A 23,287-nucleotide genomic window follows, 5' to 3' on the forward strand; every position below is an offset into this window, starting at 1 on the left:
TTGTAAATAGAACAAACTAGAGGCTCTCAAGAGCCTGTGTCGCTCACCTTGGTCTATGCGCATATTAAACAATGGACACAGATAAATTCATAACAAAATTGTGTTTTGATGATGGTGATGTGTTTGCAGATCTTACTTTACTGAACATGTTTGTTGCTACAATTATCTCTATATATAATGAACTTGGCCCAGTAATTACAGTGGAAAATATTTTCGAAAAATCTACAAAAATTTATGAAAAATGTTGAAAATTGACTATAAAGGGCAGTAACTCCTAAAGGGGTTAACTGACCAAATCGGTCGTGTTGCCTTATTTGTAAATCTTACTTTGCTGAACATTATTGCTGTATACTGTTTATCTCTATCTATAATACTATTCAAAATAATAACCCAAGACAGCAAAATTTCTTTAAAAATACCAATTCAAGGGCAGCAACCCAACAACGGTTTGTTTCGATTCATCTGAAATTTTCAGGGCAGATAGATCTTGACCTGATAAACAATTTTACCCTTTTCAGATTTGCTCTTGATGCTTTGGTTTTCGAGTTATAAGCCAAAAACTGCATTTTACCCCTATGTTCTATTTTTAGCCATGGAGGCCATCTTGAATAGTTGACCAAGTCACTGGACACAATTTTTAAACAAGATACCCCAATGATGGTTGTGGCCAAGTTTGGATAAATTTGGCCCAGTAGTTTCAGAGGAGAAGATTTTTGTCAAAGATTACTAAGATTTACGAAAAATGGTTAAAAATTGACTATAAAGGGCAATAACTCCTTACGGGGTCAACCGACCATTTTGGTCTGACATGTTGAATCATTTGTAGATCTTACTTTGCTGAACATTATTGCTGTTTACAGTTTATCTCTATCTATAATATAATTCAAGATAATAACCAAAAACAGCAAAATTTCCTTAAAATTACCAATTTAGGGGCAGCAACCCAACAACCGGTTGTTTAGATACCCTAATGATGATTGTGGCCAAGATTGGTTTAATTTGGCCTAGTAGTTTTAGAGGAGAAGATTTTTGTAAAAGTTAACGACCACGGACGACGACGCGGGACGCCAGACGCAAACTGATGAGAAAAGCTCACTTGGCCCTTTGGGCCAGGTGAGCTAAAAAGGTGGTTATTTTATGTCATTACTTTGTGATTAAATGTGTGTTTTATATTTATAATATATTATCATGATTATGTCTTTGAATGTTGTATTGGGTCTGAATCAGTTGTATTGGCCGAAAGCTTCACCTCAAGCCAAAACTGCTAACCTTGACCTAATGACACTGTACTTGGGCCGAATACTAGAACAATTGGAAAACACATATTTCATAACACTATAACACTAACTGATAAAGGTGATTATTATTTTCACTATTTTCGCACATTTAAAATCAGAAATGTCAAATTTTACAATGTCTTCCATTTCCCATGGTCAGACTGTTTATTGCCATTTTCTTAAATTGTGCTTTGAACTTTTTGTGTGTTAATTGATAATCGTCTGAAGTTAGTAAACTGAGAACAGATTTTCTTGAGTGATGACGTTATAAGCCAAGGTCACTGACGTTGTCTAGGAAAATGGTGATAACCAGATGATCTATACCAACGGAAACATCAGGTACATCTTACCACAGTCATTTGCCCTTTGACGAGATTTTAAATGAGAATTTCCTCTTTTTTTCTACACCTATAAATATAAGTCTGGTTAACCATACAAAAATTATAGAACCTTAGTGAGTGCGCTCACATACCCCACGTCCCCACATTGTCATTTGAGAAATAAAAAAAGTGTAAGAAAAAAAAATTCAATCATAATTTCTTGTCAATATGCACATCTACATAGTATGTCCTTATTATCTACACAGTTTCATGAAATTCTTTGGTGTGATTTGAGAGGAGTTGCGATGACAAAAGGTTGCAGTAGTATATTGGGCAAATAACTTCAAAGGGGTGTAACTCCTGGAAAAAAAATTGAATCGTAATTTCCTGTCCATATGCACATCTACATAGTATGTCCTTATTATCTGAAAAGGTTTCATGAAATTCTGCTGTATGGTTTGAGAGGAGTTGAGATGACAAAAGGTTGCAGTAGTATATTGGCATAAAGTTCAAAGGGGAGTAACTCCTGGAAAAAAAATTGAATTGAAATTTTCTATTGATATGCATATCTACGTAGTATGTCCTTATTTTCTGTTTCATAAAATTCTGTTGTGTGGTTTAAGAGGAGTTGCGATGTCTAACTGTTGCAGAAGTACATTAATGCCTCGTTCATACGGACATTTAATTCAAATTGAAATGGAATTGAATGCGAATCGAATTCGCTAATCCTGTTTACACAAACATCTTTTTTAATTCAAATTGATTTAAATTGGCTAATTCGAATTACCTAATTCAAATTAGAAATACGTTTTTGTTAATACACATTAAATGTTAATGTTGTTTGGACAGTAAAGGGAATTTGATGTGCATTGTAATTCAAATTAGAATTGATGTTAGGACGTAAAACGTTTCTAACTAGTTAATGCAAATCAAACTTGATTTACCTGTAAACTCATCATAAAGTAAATAGATCAAAGAGGTTTATCTTTGATCTAATTAATCATGAAGAACCTTGAAAATTGTCTTTCTAGATAAAACATTGAATCGTAATTTCCTGTCGATATGCACAACTACATAGTATGTCCTTATTATCTACAAAAGGTTTTGTGAAGTTCTGTTGTGTGGTTTGAGAGGAGTTGCCATGACAAACTGTTGCAGTAGTACATTAAAGTAAATGAGTTCAAAGGGGCATAACTCCTAGAAAAAAAATTAAATCGCAATTTCCTGTCGATACGCACACATTCATAGTATGTCCTTAATATCTAAAAAGGTTTTGTGAAGTTCTGTTGTGTGGTTTGAGAGGAGTTGTGGTGACAAGAAACAGGACAGACAGACGAACTGACGGACTGACAGACAGACAGACGGATGGGTCAAAAACATTATACCCTCTGCAACCCATTGCGTTGGGTATAACCCGTTGCATGGGGTATAATAAGTTTTGAGAAATAAACTGATCCTCCTGTCAAAGAAAGTGAATCATTTAAAACCTTATCTCATCAAACTTGTTGTTGGACAAACAAAAGATTCAATAGACCTTTTTCATCATATTTCCATTAAAATTTTGCAAAATAAATTTTCAATTTCTGGTGTATTATGAAGTTTGAATTAATAAAAAAAATTAAGCATGTTGATATGGAGGTTGTATCTGACAATTTTTCAAGGTTCTTCATGATTAATTATATCAAAGAAAATCATCCTTCTTTCAATGTGAAGTCAAACAATTATCACATAATATGTCAGAACCATGCAGTGGGACTCATTGGGGTCTAAACGTGACGCAGGATTGCTGATTTTTTGTAAGTGTGATACAGGAATCTGACAAAACAGTAAGCAAAATCTGGGATGAGACCCCCATACAGTGATGACGCGGTCATAAAACTTTATCAAAATACTGGATTTTATGTTTTGAGCACAAATTTTGTACTCCAAGATCCTAGAAAAGTTTTTTGGCCGAGGACCCAGAAGTGGTCTACAACATAACTTATCAAAATAATTTACTTTGTCAACAAGATTGTCTGAGTAGACTAGAAAAATAAAAAGTTTGTTTTTGTTCAGCTGTCTACAAATAATATCAAAATAATGGTACTTCATTGTCAACTTAACATAAAAGCATATTTATTTCTTAGGTTTTGGCACTTTAGAATGTTTTCTGACAAACCCTCCCTCACTCTTTTATTACTCAGACACTAATGACTTTCAACAACTTCCATCTCCCAAGTCGTTAAAATGATTTATCTGGCTTCGATTCCTTTGACTAGTAAATAATGAAACAAAAAGTAAAATCATTGACCATAAAACTTCCAAATAAAATGCAAAAACAAAAAATTATCAAAATACAAATTTGGCAGTAGGAGCTTTAACTAACTCCAACCCATACCATATCCTAATGATACAATTGTCAAACTTCTAACCCATACCAAATTAAAAACATGGTCTCTAATATATGTCACTGAATCTTAAGTCGTTTAATTTCATCAAGGTCACAAAATGGACAATATTAGAGATTTGGCATCAAAGGTTACATAAAATGGAGACTGACAACAAATTTGTGAAATCCAAAAGATTTGAATTATAAACTGAAGAGGGCTTTAAAAATTGGGAGATTTTGACTCACTTCTATTTGCAATCAACAAACTGGAAGCTATATGTTAAACTTACAAATGTAAACATATTTTTACATGCTGTTTTGGTAATAAATATTGTTACAGAAATGTTTTGTTTTGGGGTACATTTTAAAATTCGAATTCAGGATCAATAGAGACATGTCAATACTTGGAAGTGGTCCTAATTAACACATTCAAAGTTCATATACATCATTTTTACTATTAATAGGAAAGAAACATCTGACTTTGAATGATAGAGATAACCATTCAAAACCTTACAGCTGTTCTACTCAAGTTTTTTTTCTTTGTCAATCATCTAAATTAAAGTTTACTAGAAATATCTGTTTGTTTTTATTTCTTGATTTGTATCTATAAGAAGAACATTCCAAGGTTAGAACATATATAAAATATTTTGACATTAACAACAAAATGTTTAATATTCCCATCCATTCCTAAAAGAGCACAAACGATTGAAAAGATTGTTCTTTCAATTTCAAATTTGTGAGTCATATTGCAAATTCAATTTCAAATTTAATTTGAAAGCCAGTACTACAGACAAACAAGAATGTGTCCACAGTACATGTATGCCCCACTCGCACTATCATTTTCTATGTTTACTGGACCGTGAAATTGGAATAAATTCTCTAATTTGGCATTAAAATTAGAATTATCTTATCAAAGGGAACATGTATACTAAGTTTCAAGTTGATTGGACTTCAACTTCATCAAAAACTACCTTGACCAAAAACTTTAACCTGAAGTGTAACAGACGGACGAACGAACAAACGGACACACAGACCAGAAAACATAATGCCCCTCTACCATCCTAGGTGGGGCATAAAAAGTACTGGTATTTTTTAGTAACCCTACATATTTTTTTTCAGACACATTACATTTGCAAAGATTTTTCAAAAATGCAGTATATCATAAATCTATTTGTGCCATTTTTCACGTAACATAAATAGCAGTATAAGTTTCAATTCAAATTAAGTATGTAAATCAGTGCATACTTATTTATCATACACAACTAAAAGTCACTAAAGGTTTAACATTATACACATCTGATAGTGTCAAAAATGACATAATTCAGACACAAACAGAATAAAAAAGTTTAGATTTTAATAACAACACAAAGATTATCCAGTGAAATAAAGAATAGAGTCAAGTCTAATAAATTGCAAAAATGCTCCCTAGAGCCTGAATTGTTAAAAAAATATGCCACTTCCATAATTATTTTTTCTGTCATTGCAATCTGTTGTATAGTAATAAATTTAACAATAATTCATGGGCTACTACCCGTAATAGAAGTGAATTCAAAAGTTTAAGCTGAGTTTACATATTTGTAGATCTTATTGTGCTGAACACTTTTGTTTACATATGATTTCTTATATACTAGGTGTTTCATCATCTGTTTGTGACTCATCAGTGGCACTCTTATCAAACAAATCAATAAGGAAGCTGAACATTGAAAACATTAAATATCAAAAAGTTGTGCCAAATTGGCTTAGGTTTAAATTTCTTAAAAAAAATATCATCATCAGTAATCTATGAAAATGAAGTCAAGGTCAGTTGATATAAAAAAGATGTGGTATGGTTGCCAATGAGACAACTATCCACAAAAGACCAAAATGACACAAACATTAACAACTATAGGTCACCGTACGGTCTTCAACAATGAGCAAAGCCCATACTGCATAGTTAGCTATAAAAGGCCCCGATGAGACAATGTAAAACAATTGAAACTAGAAAATTAACGGCCTGAACCCGTCAAAATTTGATGTTTACCCTTTACAATCATTCAATACACTAAATATAAAGAGTTTATTGCTTAAAAGAGTTTTTCCTAAATATCATTGATGTGTTTCAGACAGACTGGAGAACTGACCACATGACTTACAGAGATAGTAAAATGGTATCTAGACCTGCTGAAGTTACTGAAATCTTATAGCTATAGGGTTCTTCTGTCTCATCTCTATACAGGCTCTTACCATTCCCTCCTGCTCCCTGATCGTGTATGCTAGCTATAGGGTTCTTCTGTCTCATCTCTAATCAGGCTCTTACCGTTCCCTCCTGCTCCCTGATCGTGTATGCTAGCTATAGGGTTCTTCTGTCTCATCTCTAAACAGGCTCTTACCATTCCCTCCTGCTCCCTGATCGTGTATGCTAGCTATAGGGTTCTTCTGTCTCATCTCTATACAGGCTCTTACCGTTCCCTCCTGCTCCCTGATCGTGTATGCTAGCTATAGGGTTCTTCTGTCTCATCTCTATACAGACTCTTACCGTTCCCTCCTGCTCCCTGATCGTGTATGCTAGCTATAGGGTTCTTCTGTCTCATCTCTATACAGACTCTTACCGTTCCCTCCTGCTCCCTGATCGTGTATGCTAGCTATAGGGTTCTTCTGTCTCATCTCTAAACAGGCTCTTACCGTTCCCTCCTGCTCCCTGATCGTGTATGCTAGCTATAGGGTTCTTCTGTCTCATCTCTATACAGGATCTTACCGTTCCCTCCTGCTCCCTGATCGTGTATGCTAGCTATAGTGTTTATCTGTCTCATCTCTATACAGGCTCTTACCGTTCCCTCCTGCTCCCTGATCATGTATGCTAGCTATAGGGTTCTTCTGTCTCATCTCTATACAGGCTCTTACCGTTCCCTCCTGCTCCCTGATCGTGTATGCTAGCTATAGGGTTCTTCTGTCTCATCTCTATACAGGCTCTAATCAAACGATTCAATTTCTGTTCCATTTCTGAGTCACCCCTTTGGACGGCCCCAAAATCTAATTCCTCCTTGTTGTCCCCTTGCACTTGTACTGATGATGCCGCTCCCCCACCAACTCCTATCCTGTAGATTGGTCCCCCTAACTTCACTACTTCCATACCTGTAAATAAGGAATGGTAATATTTAAATCTTTCTTAAATATGGAATGATCAACAATGTTTACTTGCCAACTGTTTTTGAACACAAGATTAAATATAATAACAAACACATAATTTCAGAATTCTAATTTTTTTTTTTAATATAATTGAGACAAAGTTTGATTCAACTTGGCAGGTGGTTAACGATGATGATGAAAGGCTCCTAAACGTCCAGCAGCAAATTAAACTTCTTCTTAATGCAGCTTGCTTAGTGGAAAAGCAGCAAATACCAATTTAAAAGACCTTGGTTTAATCTGGCTTAGGTTTGAACTCAAGACCTCCTGCATTCCAGAAACTTGACAAAGATATCAAATAACAATTTCACTACTATTTTTTATTTAATATCAAACCTTTCTGTGGTACAGCCTTTGTCACATGACATCCTTCTAACTGTCCTATTCCTCCACTAAACATAATAGGTTTGATGTACTCCCTTCTTTCACCATCTGCCAATGTCAAACCAAATGACCTTGCAAAACCAGCCAGAACTGGTTCCCCAAACTTGTTTCCATAATCTGATGCCCCATTACTAGCCTCTATAGCTATATCTAATGGTGAGGCAAAGTTTGATGGATAGATACTGGATGGGTCTTCCCAAGGTAATGAATAACCTAAAATTACATTTTATATACAGATTCTACAACTGAGCTTATATTGTACTAAAAATATTATTAGATGGAATTTCTAACTTAATTTGCTATTCTAAAGTTCATTTTCTTTCATGTGCCTTAAATGATATATATGTTGGGATCTGTTTTTTTTTATTATTTGTTGGAGATAGTCTTTCACACCCATAGCAACATTTTGATTTGCAGTTTTCCATTTCTTCTTGTTTACACTGCCTCTTGCATGTCTTGGTCCCAACAAAGACCTCTATCTCGTAGGAGTATATATAGCAAAAATGAATTTGGATAACTTATAAATCAAACATAAAACTACTGAATAAAGATTTAAAGATCACCAAATGTTTATTCCTTTTTATTGAAGTTAATGAAAAAGCCAGAGAATTAAAATTGGTGGTCATTTCAGACAAAAATATCTGAAAGCAGGATATTTTAGGAATTTCCTCATTTGCTGGGGGACCTCCCTCTCATATAGGATGGGTTGGCAAGTATGACACAAATATTATTTTACTCTCACCTGGTATATGTAGGATATCAACTAAATAGTCAGCAATCCAAGTCATGTATTTACTGGTCCCAAGTATGACACAAATGTTATTTTACCCTCACCTGGTATATGTCGATTACCAAAAGCTATAACCTGCAGTGCCAGCCACAACATGTGCTCCACGACCTGTGGCTTGTACATCCCTGATCCTACCCCCAGTACCAGTTGTTACTCTTACCTGGTATATGTAGATTACCAAAGCTATAACCTGCAGTGCCAGCCACAACATGAGCTCCACGACCTGTGGCTTGTACATCCCTGATCCTACTCCCGTACCTGTTGTTACTCTTACCTGGTATATGTAGATTACCAAAGCTATAACCTGCAGTGCCAGCCACAACATGTGCTCCACGACCTGTGGCTTGTACATCCTTGATCCTACCCCCTGTACCTGTTGTTACTCTTACCTGGTATATGTAGACTACCAAAGCAATAACCTGCAGTGCCAGCCACAACATGTGCTCCAGGACCTGTGGCTTGTACATCCCTGATCCTACCCCCCGTACCTGTTGTTACTCTTACCTGGTATATGTAGATTACCAAAGCTATAACCTGCAGTGCCAGTGACAACATGTGCTCCACGACCTGTGGCTTGTACATCTCTGATCCTTCCCCCTGTACCTGTTGTTACTCTTACCTGGTATATGTAGACTACCAAAGCTATAACCTGCAGTGCCAGCCACAACATGTGCTCCACGACCTGTGGCTTGTACATCTCTGATCCTTCCCCCAGTACCTGTTGTTGCTCTTACCTGGTATATGTAGACTACCAAAGCTATAACCTGCAGTGCCAGCCACAACATGTGCTCCACGACCTGTGGCTTGTACATCTTTGATCCTTCCCCCTGTACCTGTTGTTACTCTTACCTGGTATATGTAGATTACCAAAGCTATAACCTGCAGTGCCAGCCACAACATGTGCTCCACGACCTGTGGCTTGTACATCTCTGATCCTACTCCCGTACCTGTTGTTACTCTTACCTGGTATATGTAGACTACCAAAGCTATAACCTGCAGTGCCAGCCACAACATGTGCTCCACGACCTGTGGCTTGTACATCTCTGATCCTTCCCCCAGTACCTGTTGTAACTCTTACCTGGTATATGTAGATTACCAAAGCTATAACCTGCAGTGCCAGCCACAACATGAGCTCCACGACCTGTGGCTTGTACATCCCTGATCCTACCCCCTGTACCTGTTGTTACTCTTACCTGGTATATGTAAATTACCAAAGCTATAACCTGCAGTGCCAGCCACAACATGTGCTCCACGACCTGTGGCTTGTACATCCCTGATCCTACCCCCCCCGTACCTGTTGTAACTCTTACCTGGTATATGTAGACTACCAAAGCTATAACCTGCAGTGCCAGCCACATGTGCTCCACGACCTGTGGCTTGTACATCCCTGATCCTTCCCCAGGTACCTGTTGTAACTCTCACCTGGTATATGTAAATTACCAAAGCTATAACCTGCAGTGCCAGCCACAACATGTGCTCCACGACCTGTGGCTTGTACATCCCTGATCCTACTCCCGTACCTGTTGTTACTCTTACCTGGTATATGTAGATTACCAAAGCTTGACCTGCAGTGCCAGCCACAACATGTGCTCCACGACCTGTGGCTTGTACATCCCTGATCCTACTCCCGTACCTGTTGTTACTCTTACCTGGTATATGTAGATTACCAAAGCTATAACCTGCAGTGCCAGCCACAACATGTGCTCCACGACCTGTGGCTTGTACATCCCTGATCCTACTCCCGTACCTGTTGTTACTCTTACCTGGTATATGTAGATTACCAAAGCTATAACCTGCAGTGCCAGCCACAACATGTGCTCCACGACCTGTGGCTTGTACATCCCTGATCCTACTCCCGTACCTGTTGTTACTCTTACCTGGTATATGTAGATTACCAAAGCTATAACCTGCAGTGCCAGCCACAACATGTGCTCCACGACCTGTGGCTTGTACATCTCTGATCCTTCCCCCAGTACCTGTTGTAACTCTTACCTGGTATATGTAGATTACCAAAGCTATAACCTGCAGTGCCAGCCACAACATGTGCTCCACGACCTGTGGCTTGTACATCCCTGATCCTACCCCCTGTACCTGTTGTTACTCTTACCTGGTATATGTAGATTACCAAAGCTATAACCTGCAGTGCCAGCCACAACATGTGCTCCACGACCTGTGGCTTGTACATCCCTGATCCTACCCCCAGTACCTGTTGTTGCTCCAGGAAATGGGGCCACACCTAAAAATAGTCAAACAAACCTTACCTACTAAAGGTCTGTGTTATGTAAACTGACAGTCATTACAATAATTTACATATGTCAGGCAGCCATGACAATGAGCTTTAAGGCAGTCAGGATCAAGTTAACAAAAGATAATTATCAAATAGAGGGTGTTTGGGCTAGAGCCCTTAGGTGAGATTCAGCCATGGAAAAATAGTTTGAAATATAATGCACAGATTATCTGTATTCCTTGGCAATGTTGATGACATCATACATTCTCCTTCTATTCCACTGAAGAGATAAACCATACCACTCAAGTAGCATGAGATACCAAGTTATCAAACATGTTTCTTGTACCCAGTAGTTGTCCTAGGTTGTTATTGTAGTTGTCTTATGTTGTTATTGTAGTTGTCTTTGCTTGGACATTATAGCAGGCAATTAATGAATGTTGATTTCAATACATATATGCCATTGTGGTTTATATATGCTGTAGCAATTTTTATTCAAGCCATAGGTATAGAGTGGGATCACAAAGTCTTTAAATAAAAGCAATTTAAAATTTCATATGGTTTAGAGGTGGGGATTTTAATCATAATTAGGATAATAAGGCAACAAAAATACACACTGAAATGTGTCATAGGTTGGTATTGATCATAATATTGTTAATTTTTCTATTGTGCTTAAGTTATGTTCTGTGGAATCATTATTATTTATTAGTTTGATACCAATTTTTGTGGGTTTCGTGGGAACAGGTAAACACAATTTCAAATTAAGGAATAACAGTACTGAAGTTGAAGAGTTGCCACCGTCAATTGTAGATTTGACAGTCGCAAATGCAGTTTTACTGGCGACGCGTAGCGGAGACAGTAAAACGGAGATTTGCGACCGTCAAATCAAAATTGACAGTGGCAACTCTTCAACTACAGTACTGTTATTCCGATTCTAATGCACTACAAAAAGAAAAAATACGATAAAACTTGAAAAAATGTCTAAATTTGTTAAATAATAAAAAATCCGGGAAAATTTATAAATGATTTTGGCACAAAGACGTCATGGCTAAACGTGACATCATAAAAATGAAAACTTACAAACTGGAGGTTCTTACGTTACCTGTACGCTTCATATTCAGATAAAATTACATTAAAACGGCGGTTTCGAGGTAGGTGTTGTTTTATTTTTCGATTATATAGTAATAATCGAACATTTGTTGATTCATCAATTCAAAATGGTGGGGCTCTCCTTAGTTACGCCTGGTCAACTGTGGATTTGACGGCAACTTTTAACCAATGAAAAATGTTGTTACATAAAGATTGCATTAGAATGTTCAATGAATAACAAATTTCTAATAGGTTTTAATACAGAGATTGGTAAAACCACAAAATAAAATTTTATTGAAAATGTAAGTTTTCCTCAAACCACAAAAATTGATACGTCAAGTATCTTGGAAATATTATATATATGTCATAGACAGTTCATTGGTCTGTTTATAATAACAATGATGGACTCCAATACACTCTTAGATATAAGTCTGGTATTATCAGTACAATATATTTTCTATAGGTTTGTCCTTTTCCTCTCTGCTTATGTATTTAACAATGTTTTGTGTATTAGTAGAATACTTGTTTTGTGTTTTAGAAGAATGCATATTTGTGTATAAGTAGAAAACTTGTTTTGTGTTTTAGAAGAATACATATTTGTGTATTAGTAGAAAACTTGTTTAGTGTTTTAGAAGAAATATATTTGTGTATTAGTAGAATACCTGTTTTGTGTAATAAAAGCATGAATACTTGTAGTGTGTTTTAGTATATATCTTAGGCCACACCAATTTGATTCCTTGTTCGACGGACCCGCCCGCACCTATTTTTTTCAAAACAGATTTTTTTTATTTTTATTATATTCCCGCTTCCCGCATCCGGAAATGAAATCATGTCCATTTCCCGCACCGTTTTTTGGTAAATATTATATAAAGATGTCAACATTTGTTTTTTTTAAATCACAGTCTAGCCTTTATATAACGATTTTAAAGCTTTCAGCACCCCACAATACTGTAAATATCTGCGAGAGTATTTGTTTCAGCATGAAACCAATTTATTCCAAGCGGGAGTGCTCCGATATAAATAGAAATACCAGTACAGAACAAAACGTTGGTTTCTTTCCCCCTAACTTATATTCCCTTTAAATAAATGTTCGTTGTTAAAATAAAGTACAAAGAACTTCTGAAGGATTTGCCTTCAACTGCAATTATAATGTATGGTTACGGTCATACCCGCTGCAGGTTTGTGCACCTGTCATTGTTGATTCACGGACCTGTCGTTCAGCAGTTATCGTTTGTTGATGTGGTTCATTGGTATTTTCCCGTTTGGAAATATAATTTAGATCGTTGGTTTTCCTGTTCGAATTGTGTACAATACTAAGTTGTGGTCCCTTATAGCTTGCTGGTTGGCCTTGATCAAAGCTCTGTGTAAAAGGCCGTACTTTGACCCATGTTTGTTATTATCAGGTTGGGACCAACCCTCCCTCAGACAAGGGCCTCGAAGGGGTCATTTTACCATGTTTACTGTTGTAGAAAAGAAAATAGAAATACTAAGGATTTGTACAGTGCTACTATACAAAACCTTTGACAACTTAGAATTTTTTACTCAAAAAGAGGAGAAATACATTATATTTTAAACAACTTTTCTAAAGGAGGGATGGGTTCACTTATTTTGAATAATATTAAACTGTTAAAGTAAATGTGTTAACATGGTTAAAGTCCAGGAATATTACAAAATTCTTGGACATGTTTTGACCATTTAATACAAAATATTATAGTTCTTTGGGAAAATATTAGCCCTTTTGTACTTGAAGTGTTTTTACAAAAAAAATATATTATAACTTATTTTGACCCCTCATAAAAGGGATATTCATAACATTAAGGGGTTGTTCTGAACCTGATTATGACTTGGATGGAGAATTGTCTCATTGTCAGGCACACATACATAGACCAGATTTAATTATTCAATTATTTCTTGTTGAACAGGGAAAAAATACTTGATAAATTAAAGAAATGTCAAGGTACAAGTGATAAATCAAGTTTTAATATAGTCAAAACCTACTATTTTATGTTTACAAAAAAACTAGAGGCTCCAAAGAGCCTGTGTCGCTCACCTTGGTCTATGTGAATATTAAACAAAGGAAGCAGATGGATTCATGACAAAATTGTGTTTTGGTGATGGTGATGTGTTTGTAAATCTTACTTTACTAAACAGTCTTGCTGCTTACATTTATCTCTATCTATAATGAACTTGGCCCAGTAGTTTCAGTGGAAAATGTTAATAAAAATTTACAAATTTTATGAAATTTGTTAAAAATTGACTATAAAGGACAATAACTCCTTAGGGGGTCAATTGACCATTTACGTTATGTTCACTTATTTGTAAATCTTACTTTGCTGAACATAATTGCTGTTTACAGTTTATCTCTATCTATAATAATATTCAAGATTATAACCAAAAACTGCAAAATATCCACAAAATTACCAATTCAGGGGCAGCAACCCAACAACGGGTTGACCGATTCATCTGAAAATTTCAGGGCAGATAGATCTTGACCTGCTAAACATTTTTACCCCATGTCAGATTTCCTCTAAATGCTTTGGTTTTTGAGTTATAAGCCAAAAACTGCATTTTACCCCTATGTTCTATTTTTAGCCGTGGCGGCCATCTTGGTTGGTTGACCGGGTCACGCCACACATTTTTTAAACTAGATACCTCAATGATGATTGTGGTCAAGTTTGGTTCAATTTGGCCCAGTAGTTTCAGAGGAGAAGATTTTTGTAAAAGTTAACAACGACGACGGACGACGGACGACAGACGACGGACGACGACGGACGACGGACGCAAAGTGATGGGAAAACCTCACTTGGCCCTTCGGGCCAGGTGAGCTAAAAATTATAATCGCTCGCCTTTACTTTTTAAGCTTCGCCTCAAAAATTTGCAAATTAAATATTTTTTTATTAAAATTTTCAAATCGCTCGCTCGCCCCAATTTTTGGAGTCCAAAAATCCGTAGAACAAGAAATTAAATTGGTGTGGCCTTTAAACTTTAGTTGTTTTGTCATTCCCTAATATTTCAATTTCTTCAGTACTAATAGACTTAAATATTTCTTAAATAAAGCTAAAACTTGAGTAAATACATTTATCACTCAAATTTTGTCCTACTGTGCCTAAATTATATTTGATATGCCATTTATATGTTAAAGATAATTCAGAGGTCAATAACAGAAATGACCTCTTATTCTTAAAAAAGTTAAACAGTCAGATATTTTAACACACGTTTCCAGGAATGTCTGTAACCTATCTCCTGTATATCTCATGTTTTGTAGATATAGTTAGTTATTTTTAAGGTTAAACATTATTATTTCCTAGACCGTAGAGCAGGCCCGTAGCCAGGAATTAACAGACTCACAAACTCGACTGTAACAGTCACAATTCGAACAGAATGTTGACTTTAACAGTGCTTATTTGTTTTCAAGGGGGGTGGGGTCATCCAAACCCCCCAAACCCCTGGCTATGGGTATGGTAGAGATAATGATACCCTTTTTTAGAATTCCACCGCTTTTTAACTTTGAGCCTGAACTTAGAGACATGGTTAACATAGATTTCTACTAGCTTGAAAAAATAATTTTAAAATTCTCAAATAGCATTTTGTATTTTTACCTGCTGACAAAGCAGCCAAATAGGGTTGTTTGATGAAAGAACTTTTGGTCTCGGGTGAAGAGCTGTCTCATTGGCAATCATATGATACCACATCTTCTTTTTTTTATATTTACTTAAATACTTAAAACTAAGTTCACAAATTGTACATACTATCTAATTATACTGAAGAAAAAGATCTAAGGCCACTTCAACATGATTTAAAAGAAAGGGATAACTGAACATAACAAGGTTCTCACTATATTGGCTTACTCAATTACTCAATTACTCAATTACACAATTACTCAATAACTCTTATTATTTTATTATTGTATCTGTATCCATCAAGTGTTTAACTCTATATGATTTAGTTCTTAAAACCTGTGATTTATCAATTGTTAAAGGACTTAATATAAAATATTGTGTCATAGTCCAAGTTGTCTATCTAATAATAATAATAACTAATTGCATATTTATTCCTCAACTTTTAAGAATTAAAAGCTTATGATGAATTCACAATGACACAAAAACAAAACCGGATGGATATTTTCAAACAATATCTGTAGATATTTAGACAATAATACAGTATTCAACAGTATAAAAAAATGAAAAAGAGAAACAATACATAATAGCACATACATGACATATAAAACAATGGATTCATATAAACATTTTTTTGTAGATCTTGAATTTAATTTACTGATTATTTCTACTGTTTATGGTTGAATGTTCTGAATAATTGTTATTAACTATCTTCCAACTTTGTTTTGTAAAATAAAGACTAACTATCAACTGTTTATAACACTAGCATGACTAGTTTTGTGATGTGCTAGACGAAAAAATATTCAAAACATTATTCTGGTGCATATTATATAAGCTAATGTGCTAGACGAAAAAATATACAAAATATTATTCTGGTGCATTATATAAGCTAATCATATAATGTGCTAGACGAAAAAATGTTCAAAATATTATTCTGGTGCATTATATAAGCTAATGTGCTAGACGAAAAAATATACAAAATATTATTCTGGTGCATTATATAAGCTAATCATATAATGTGCTAGACGAAAAAATATACAAAATATTATTCTGGTGCATATTATATAAGCTTCTTATCTTCGAATTAAGATCATTATTCATACATTCATACGTAAATGTTATGCAGGAATAAAACACAAACTGCTACTTCAAAAGGATAGGTGTTAATCAGGATTCTGTTATTGTCATTCTGTGATGATTACTACTGGGTTATATTCTAATATTATCACGATGTTATATGAAAAGAAATGTGTTTTTTTTGTAAAACAGTTCACACTCCTTTATAAGGCTGCTGTAGCTGGAAAGGAAAAGTGGCAATGGTCTCTCCTGGGAGATATCATATTAGAGAGGTCCCTCATGACATCATGTCAATGTGACATTGTCTCACATGTGTTTATCACAAAGATTACTGTATTAATGTATATCATACATGAGGGTGTCAACTCCCTTGATCTCAGTAGGGCCTCATAATATTTTTCCAACATTTTTCATAGGTGTCAACTCTCTCAGTGGGGCCTCAAAATATTTTTCCAACATTCTTCATAGGTGTCAACCCTCTCAATCTAAGTGGGGGCCTCATAATATTTTTCCAACATTTTTCATAGGTGTCAACTCTCTCAATCTAAGTGGGGCCTCACAATATTTTTTAACATTTTTCATTGGTGTCAACTCTCTCGATCTCAGTGGGAGCCACATATCGGTAAGATTTATCCAACATTTCTGGAATTTCCCACTCCTTGACGATTTACGATATTTTTAAATAAAGTCATCTGTTTCTTCAAAAAGCATCTTAGAGAGTTTACCCAATTGTAATTAATTAGTCACGACTTGTCGTTCACTAACTGTCACAATCTTTTGAATTTGACAACAAGTTTAAAATTTAAACGATCAACAATCACTGAATTGAGTATTATATGCTAACAGTACCTTATAGATTTGTGAAAAATGTAATGTTAAATATGATGAGATACATGTAGGAAACTAAACAAAGAAATCATACATTCCGTGTTGAAGGCCGTACTTTAACCTATAATGGTTTAATTTTTAAATTGTTATTTGGATGGAGAGTTGTCTCATTGGCACTCACACCACATCTTCCTATATCTATGTCTACAAGTAAACAAGAATGACATAAGGCATAAGAGAAGGACAAACCTGAAGTAAAATTGAGAATGGAAATGGGGAATGTGTCAAAGAGACAGCAACCCGACCATAGTTTACATATAATAAAATGGAGAATGTGTCAAAGAGACAGCAACCCGACCATAGTTAACATATATATGACATACTGTCTTAAAGTAAGCACTAAAGACAAACCTGTGGGAAAGTTGTGAGTTTCAGCAGTAAATATAATATGTCTCCCAGCATCAATCTCCTCCATTTTACTGACTTCTGTTGTATTAACAGGCTGTATAACTTTAACATCAAATCCTTTTATAGCACTACAATAAAATAACATCAAATCCTTTTACAGCACTACAATAAAATAACATCAAATCCTTTTATAGCACTACAATAAAATAACATCAAATCCTTTTATAGCACTACAATAAAATAACATCAAATCCTTTTACAGCACTACAATAAAATAACATCAAATCCTTTTATAGCACTACAATAAAATAACATCAAATCCTTTTATAGCACTACAATAAAATAACATCAAATCCTTTTATAGCACTACAATAAAATAACATCAAATCCTTTTATAGCACTACAATAAAATAACATCAAATCCTTTTATAGCACTAAAATAAAATAACATCAAATCCTTTTATAGCACTACAATAAAATAACATCAAATCCCTTTAAAGCACTACAATAAAATAATATCAAATTCCTTTTATAGCACTAGAATAAAATAACATCAAATCCCTTTAAAGCACTACAATAAAATAATATCAAATTCCTTTATAGCACTACAATAAAATAACATCAAATCCCTTTATAGCACTACAATAAAATAACATAAAATCCTTTTATAGCACTACAATAAAATAACATCAAATCCCTTTAAAGCACTACAATAAAATAACATCAAATCCTATGATAGTACTACAGCAAAACAACATCAAATCCCAATGCACTACAAAACAAGAATATGTTCATAGAACATGGATGCCACACTCCCATAATCATTTTCTATGTTCAGTGAACCCTGACATTAGGGTCAAATACTCTAATTTGGCATTAAATTTAAAAAGATCATATCATAGAGAACATGTGTACTAAGTTTTAAGTTGATTGGACTTCAACTTCATCAAAAACATCCTCGACCAAAAACTTAAACCTTAAAGGGAAAATTCACGATTTTTTACTTATGGTTTAAATATGTTCATTATGAAACACAAAGTTTTATCGCTATATGTGCAGTAATAAAGGAGAAATTCAATATTTAATGAAAAAATATTAACTATTTCCTGTAGGTCGTGACGTTTTCTCCTGGTTTTGCATGCCGGGATTTAAAATACAATCATTAAAAGTCTTGGTTTTTAATCATATTTTAACATAATCGTAAGCGCGCCGATGACTTATGCTTTATCTAAGTAACCATCCGATAATAAGAAGATAAAACGCACAGGCGTTCAATTGTACATATTCATGAGAAAAATTTTCTATGTTAAACAAATATATTCGAATTATTTTTGTAGACAACACAAAAAGTTATAAATTCATTTTTAATTAATATATTTTCGGACTGATAAGGTGAACAAAGTAAAGTATAATAATCTGTAAAGACAATATGTTGGTGTACTCTTATTGACCTTTTACTATCTCTGCTATGACTTGGTTGATACGATGTGTGTATTCACGGTTCTGTGGCAATACTCGTAGATGGCTTGTTGAAAGGTAAATTGTTATTTGCACTTCGGTATTTAACCACGCCTCTCGGGCACACCTTGCCAGGTGTAACTGTCTATTTCGGATCAGTGAATTATAAGACAAGGGAGCATTCAATACACATATTTAAAATATATATTCAAGTTGGTGACAAATAAAAATTGATCGCCGTGGAATTATTTAATTATGTTTGGTGCTATTATTTATTTGAATTCAAATAAGTTAATTTACTGAGAAATACACAATTTTCGGTTAAAGACGGGAAACTTAAATCATATGTCCGATTGAAATGATTTAAACCTTTTGTCCTTGATTGATGTCTAATAAAAAGGAGAACTTAGAAATTATAAATAGCTTTACCAAAGTATTTTTATTTGTCTTTATTAGGCAAATAAATGAATGAGAACACTTAGATTTAGACTTTTTAAAAGCCACGTATACATTAATAACTGGAACTCACTGAAGATAACTCTACCGAAGCGGAATATAATATGAACGAATAAAAAAAAAATATTTTTCTACTTGAGAAGTTTTAAAAAAATTGACAGCAAATTTAAGGTCTTCTTGGAATGGAATCGAAAAATTACGAATAGATATTCTTTATCAAGTGTGAAAAACGTCAACCAAATTTAATCATAATCGGGGACGTCCTTATTAAAATAGTCTTCGTCTCACAACGTACTATTTGACCAAAGATGTTTAAAAACAAAAGACAACGAATTTAATGTCATCCTTCCCTATTTTTGAATGTAATTATAAGTCTGTTCAACTGGCAAGAATACCCCTAAAGCGGACAAATATCTGACAAGCAGTTTATTCTTTAAATTTGCTGTCATTGAATATCAAGAAAGAAAATAAATCCCGAAAATGATTTGAAACTTTAATACTCAATAGCTTTCCTAGAAAATATTCACATCCCTCAGGGATTATTAGTGTACGTCCAGTTGCATATGTCGGAACAATTGTGGTGATGAATTTCTTTCTTATTCGAGAACAATCTAATAGATATATAAATCTGTGATTTTACTATGTTCATAACTTCGATGAACCAAAGCAAGTTATAGATCGACCTGTATTTAAATCAAATTGGTCCTCTTCTTCTTCTTCTTTTGGTATACAATAGTCTATCGAATTGGATGATTACATACTGTTGGTATACGTGGACTAGTCTATTTACAAAACTTTTACCCTAATTTGCACAAAATGTATGTTTCTTTCTTATGTTCAATGTATACATGTATATATTTTAAATTGCACTGTAGTTCCGTAACCTTCTATCCGGGCGTATAAACGAATCGTCGACAAGTGCGCACATTTTTTAATCAACATTTCTGGAATGATCCAACTATGTCCTTTACTATTGAGTACGAGTAAATATTACATTTTCCCAGAGACATATAATACAATTATATGTCTCCATATAATACAATTATATGTCTCTGATTTTCCCAAATTAACCCTTGGAAAAAATACGTATATTTGTATATCTTCAATTTTTTTTATTTTTTTTTTTTTTGTATCATTTTTTTTTTATAAATAATTTACACCAGAAAATTTATTTATAAACAAGCGTATGAGTTAAGTAATGACTAGTATATTATATCACTTTCGTACACGCAAGACAGAGATGTATATTATACATGCACCTGATAGTTCAAAATGGAAAGTTATAAGTTATCGGCCGTGTACACTGATCAATACCTACAGAAGTGAAACGATGCATGAACTTGCAAGCCCGACAGGAAACCACTTGAATACCTGGACGTGTCACCTTACACCCCTCACAATACCTTTGGGAGTAATACCTTAAGTCATGCGGGTGATCAGTGGAGCGAAGATCCTAATTCATTTGAATAAAGTATATTACTTTAAAGAATTATGAACGAATTAGATTTTCGAAAACAATTTTCACGGAACACTTATTTATGATTTGAACTTTGACTTTTTAACTAATTCCAATATGAACAGTTTAAAAATAACAGACTATATGGTTATTAAAAAGATAAGAACATTTTCCGTATCAAGTTAGTTAGTCAGATAAAACAACCGTACGATTGACAAGATATCTCCACGTAATTAAGACTACATCGGTTACTGTAGTTTTGTTTCTTTGTGGTTTATAGACATATCGTGATTTTTATTTGGACAAGATAACAAAATGGCGGAAGGCAGAGAACTGATACTCAAAATTTAAAATCGATGGTGATCTCTTATCTAGCGGAATAAAACTTTAATATTTATAAATTTGAGCATTTTTATACAGAATGGACATAATATCAATTTTTGATTTTTTTTGCGAAGTTTCCCTTTAAGTGGGACAGGCTGATGAATGGACAGACTGATAGACAACCAAACTAGAGGCTCTTAAGAGCCTGTGTCACTCACCTTGGTATATGTGAACAAAGGAAGTAGACAGTTCATGACAAAATTGTGTTTAGGTGATTGTGATGTGTTTGTACATCTTACTTTACTGAACATTCTTGCTGCTTACAATTATCCCTATCTATAATGAACTTGTCCGTGTAGTTTCAGTGGAAAATTTTTATGAAAATTGTTAAAAATTGATTATCATGATTATAAAGGACAATTACTTCTTAGGGGGTCAATTGACCATTTTGGTCATTTTGACTTATTTTTTAGTCTTAAATTGCTGTACATTATTGCTGTTTACAGTTTATCTCCATCTATAATAATATTCAAGATAATAACCCAAAACAGCAAAATTTCCTTAAAATTACCAATTTAGGGGCAGCAACCTAACAACGAGTTGTCTGATTCATCTAAAATTTTCAGGGCAGATAGATTTTGACCAGATAAATATTTTATCCCATGTCAGATTTGCTCTAAATGCTTTGGTTTTTGAGTTATGAGCCAAAAACTGCATATTACCCCTATGTTCTATTTTTAGCCATAGCGGTCATCTTGGTTGGTTTGCCTGGTCACAAAACACCATTTTATAAACTTGATAGCCTAATAATGATTTTGTCTATGTTTGGTAAAATTTGGCCCAGTAGTTTCAGAATAGAAGATTTTTGTAAAAGTTAACTAAAATTTACGAAAAATGGTTAAAAATTGACTATAAAGGGCAATAACTCCTTAAGGGGTCAACTGACCATTTTGGTCATGTTAACTTATTTGTAAATCTTACTTTGCTGAACATGATTGCTGTTTACAGTTTATCTCCATCTATAATAATATTCAAGATAATAACCAAAAACAGTAAAATTTCCTTAAAATTACCAATTTAGGGGCAGCAACCCAACAATGGGTTGTCTGATTCATCTGAAAACTTTAGAGCAGATAGATCTTGACCTGATAAACAATTTCACCCAATGTCAGATTTGCTCTAAATGCTTTGGTTTTTGAGTTATGAGCCAAAAACTGCATATTACCCCTATGTTCTATTTTTAGCCATAGCGGTCATCTTGGTTGGTTTGCCTGGTCACAAAACACCATTTTATAAACTAGATAGCCTAAAAATGATTTTGTCTATGTTTGGTAAAATTTGGCCCAGTAGTTTCAGAATAGAAGATTTTTGTAAAAGTTAACTAAAATTTACGAAAAATGGTTAAAAATTGACTATAAAGGGCAATAACTCCTAAAGGGGTCAACTGACCATTTTGGTCATGTTAACTTATTTGTAAATCTTACTTTGCTGAACATGATTGCTGTTTACAGTTTATCTCCATCTATAATAATATTCAAGATAATAACCAAAAACAGTAAAATTTCCTTAAAATTACCAATTTAGGGGCAGCAACCCAACAATGGGTTGTCTGATTCATCTGCAAATTTCAGGGCAGATAGATGTTGACCTGATAAACAATTTCACCCCATGTCAGATTTGCTCTAAATGCTTTCGTTTTTGAGTTATAAGCCAAAAACTGCATTTTACCCCTATGTTCAATTTTTAGCTGTAGCGGCCATCTTGGTTGGTTTGCCTGGCCACAAAACACAAATTTAAAACTAGGTAGCCCAATAATGATTCTGGCTATATTTGGTAAAATTTGGCCCAGTAGTTTCAGAGGAGAAGATTTTTGTAAAAGTAAACTAAGATTTACGTAAAATGGTAAAAAATTGACTATAAAGGGTAATAACTCCTAAAGGGGTCAACTGACCATTTTGGTCATGTTGACTTATTTGTAAATCTTACTTTGCTGAACATTATTGCTGTTTACAGTTTATCTCCATCTATAATAATATTCAAGATAACCAA

At 34.2% G+C, this 23,287-nt stretch overlaps 1 protein-coding gene across 1 annotated transcript in view; it reads right to left on the bottom strand.

Annotated features, from left to right (window-relative positions):
* The window catches only part of LOC134697277 (phosphoribosylformylglycinamidine synthase-like), a gene marked incomplete at its 3' end in the record, with an annotated part of 49,015 nt that overhangs the window by 7,435 nt on the left and 18,293 nt on the right, over positions 1-23,287 (bottom strand). The window contains exons 7-10 of the mRNA XM_063559450.1: positions 17,548-17,672; positions 10,409-10,537; positions 7,464-7,724; positions 6,846-7,076 (exon numbers count right to left, since the gene is read on the bottom strand). Of these exons, the coding sequence (XP_063415520.1) occupies positions 6,846-7,076; positions 7,464-7,724; positions 10,409-10,537; positions 17,548-17,672 (746 nt within the window). The remainder of the gene's footprint in view (positions 1-6,845; positions 7,077-7,463; positions 7,725-10,408; positions 10,538-17,547; positions 17,673-23,287) is intronic.

This window comes from Mytilus trossulus, chromosome 14 (assembly GCF_036588685.1).
Source record: "Mytilus trossulus isolate FHL-02 chromosome 14, PNRI_Mtr1.1.1.hap1, whole genome shotgun sequence".
NCBI classification, from domain to species: Eukaryota; Metazoa; Mollusca; class Bivalvia; order Mytilida; family Mytilidae; genus Mytilus; species Mytilus trossulus.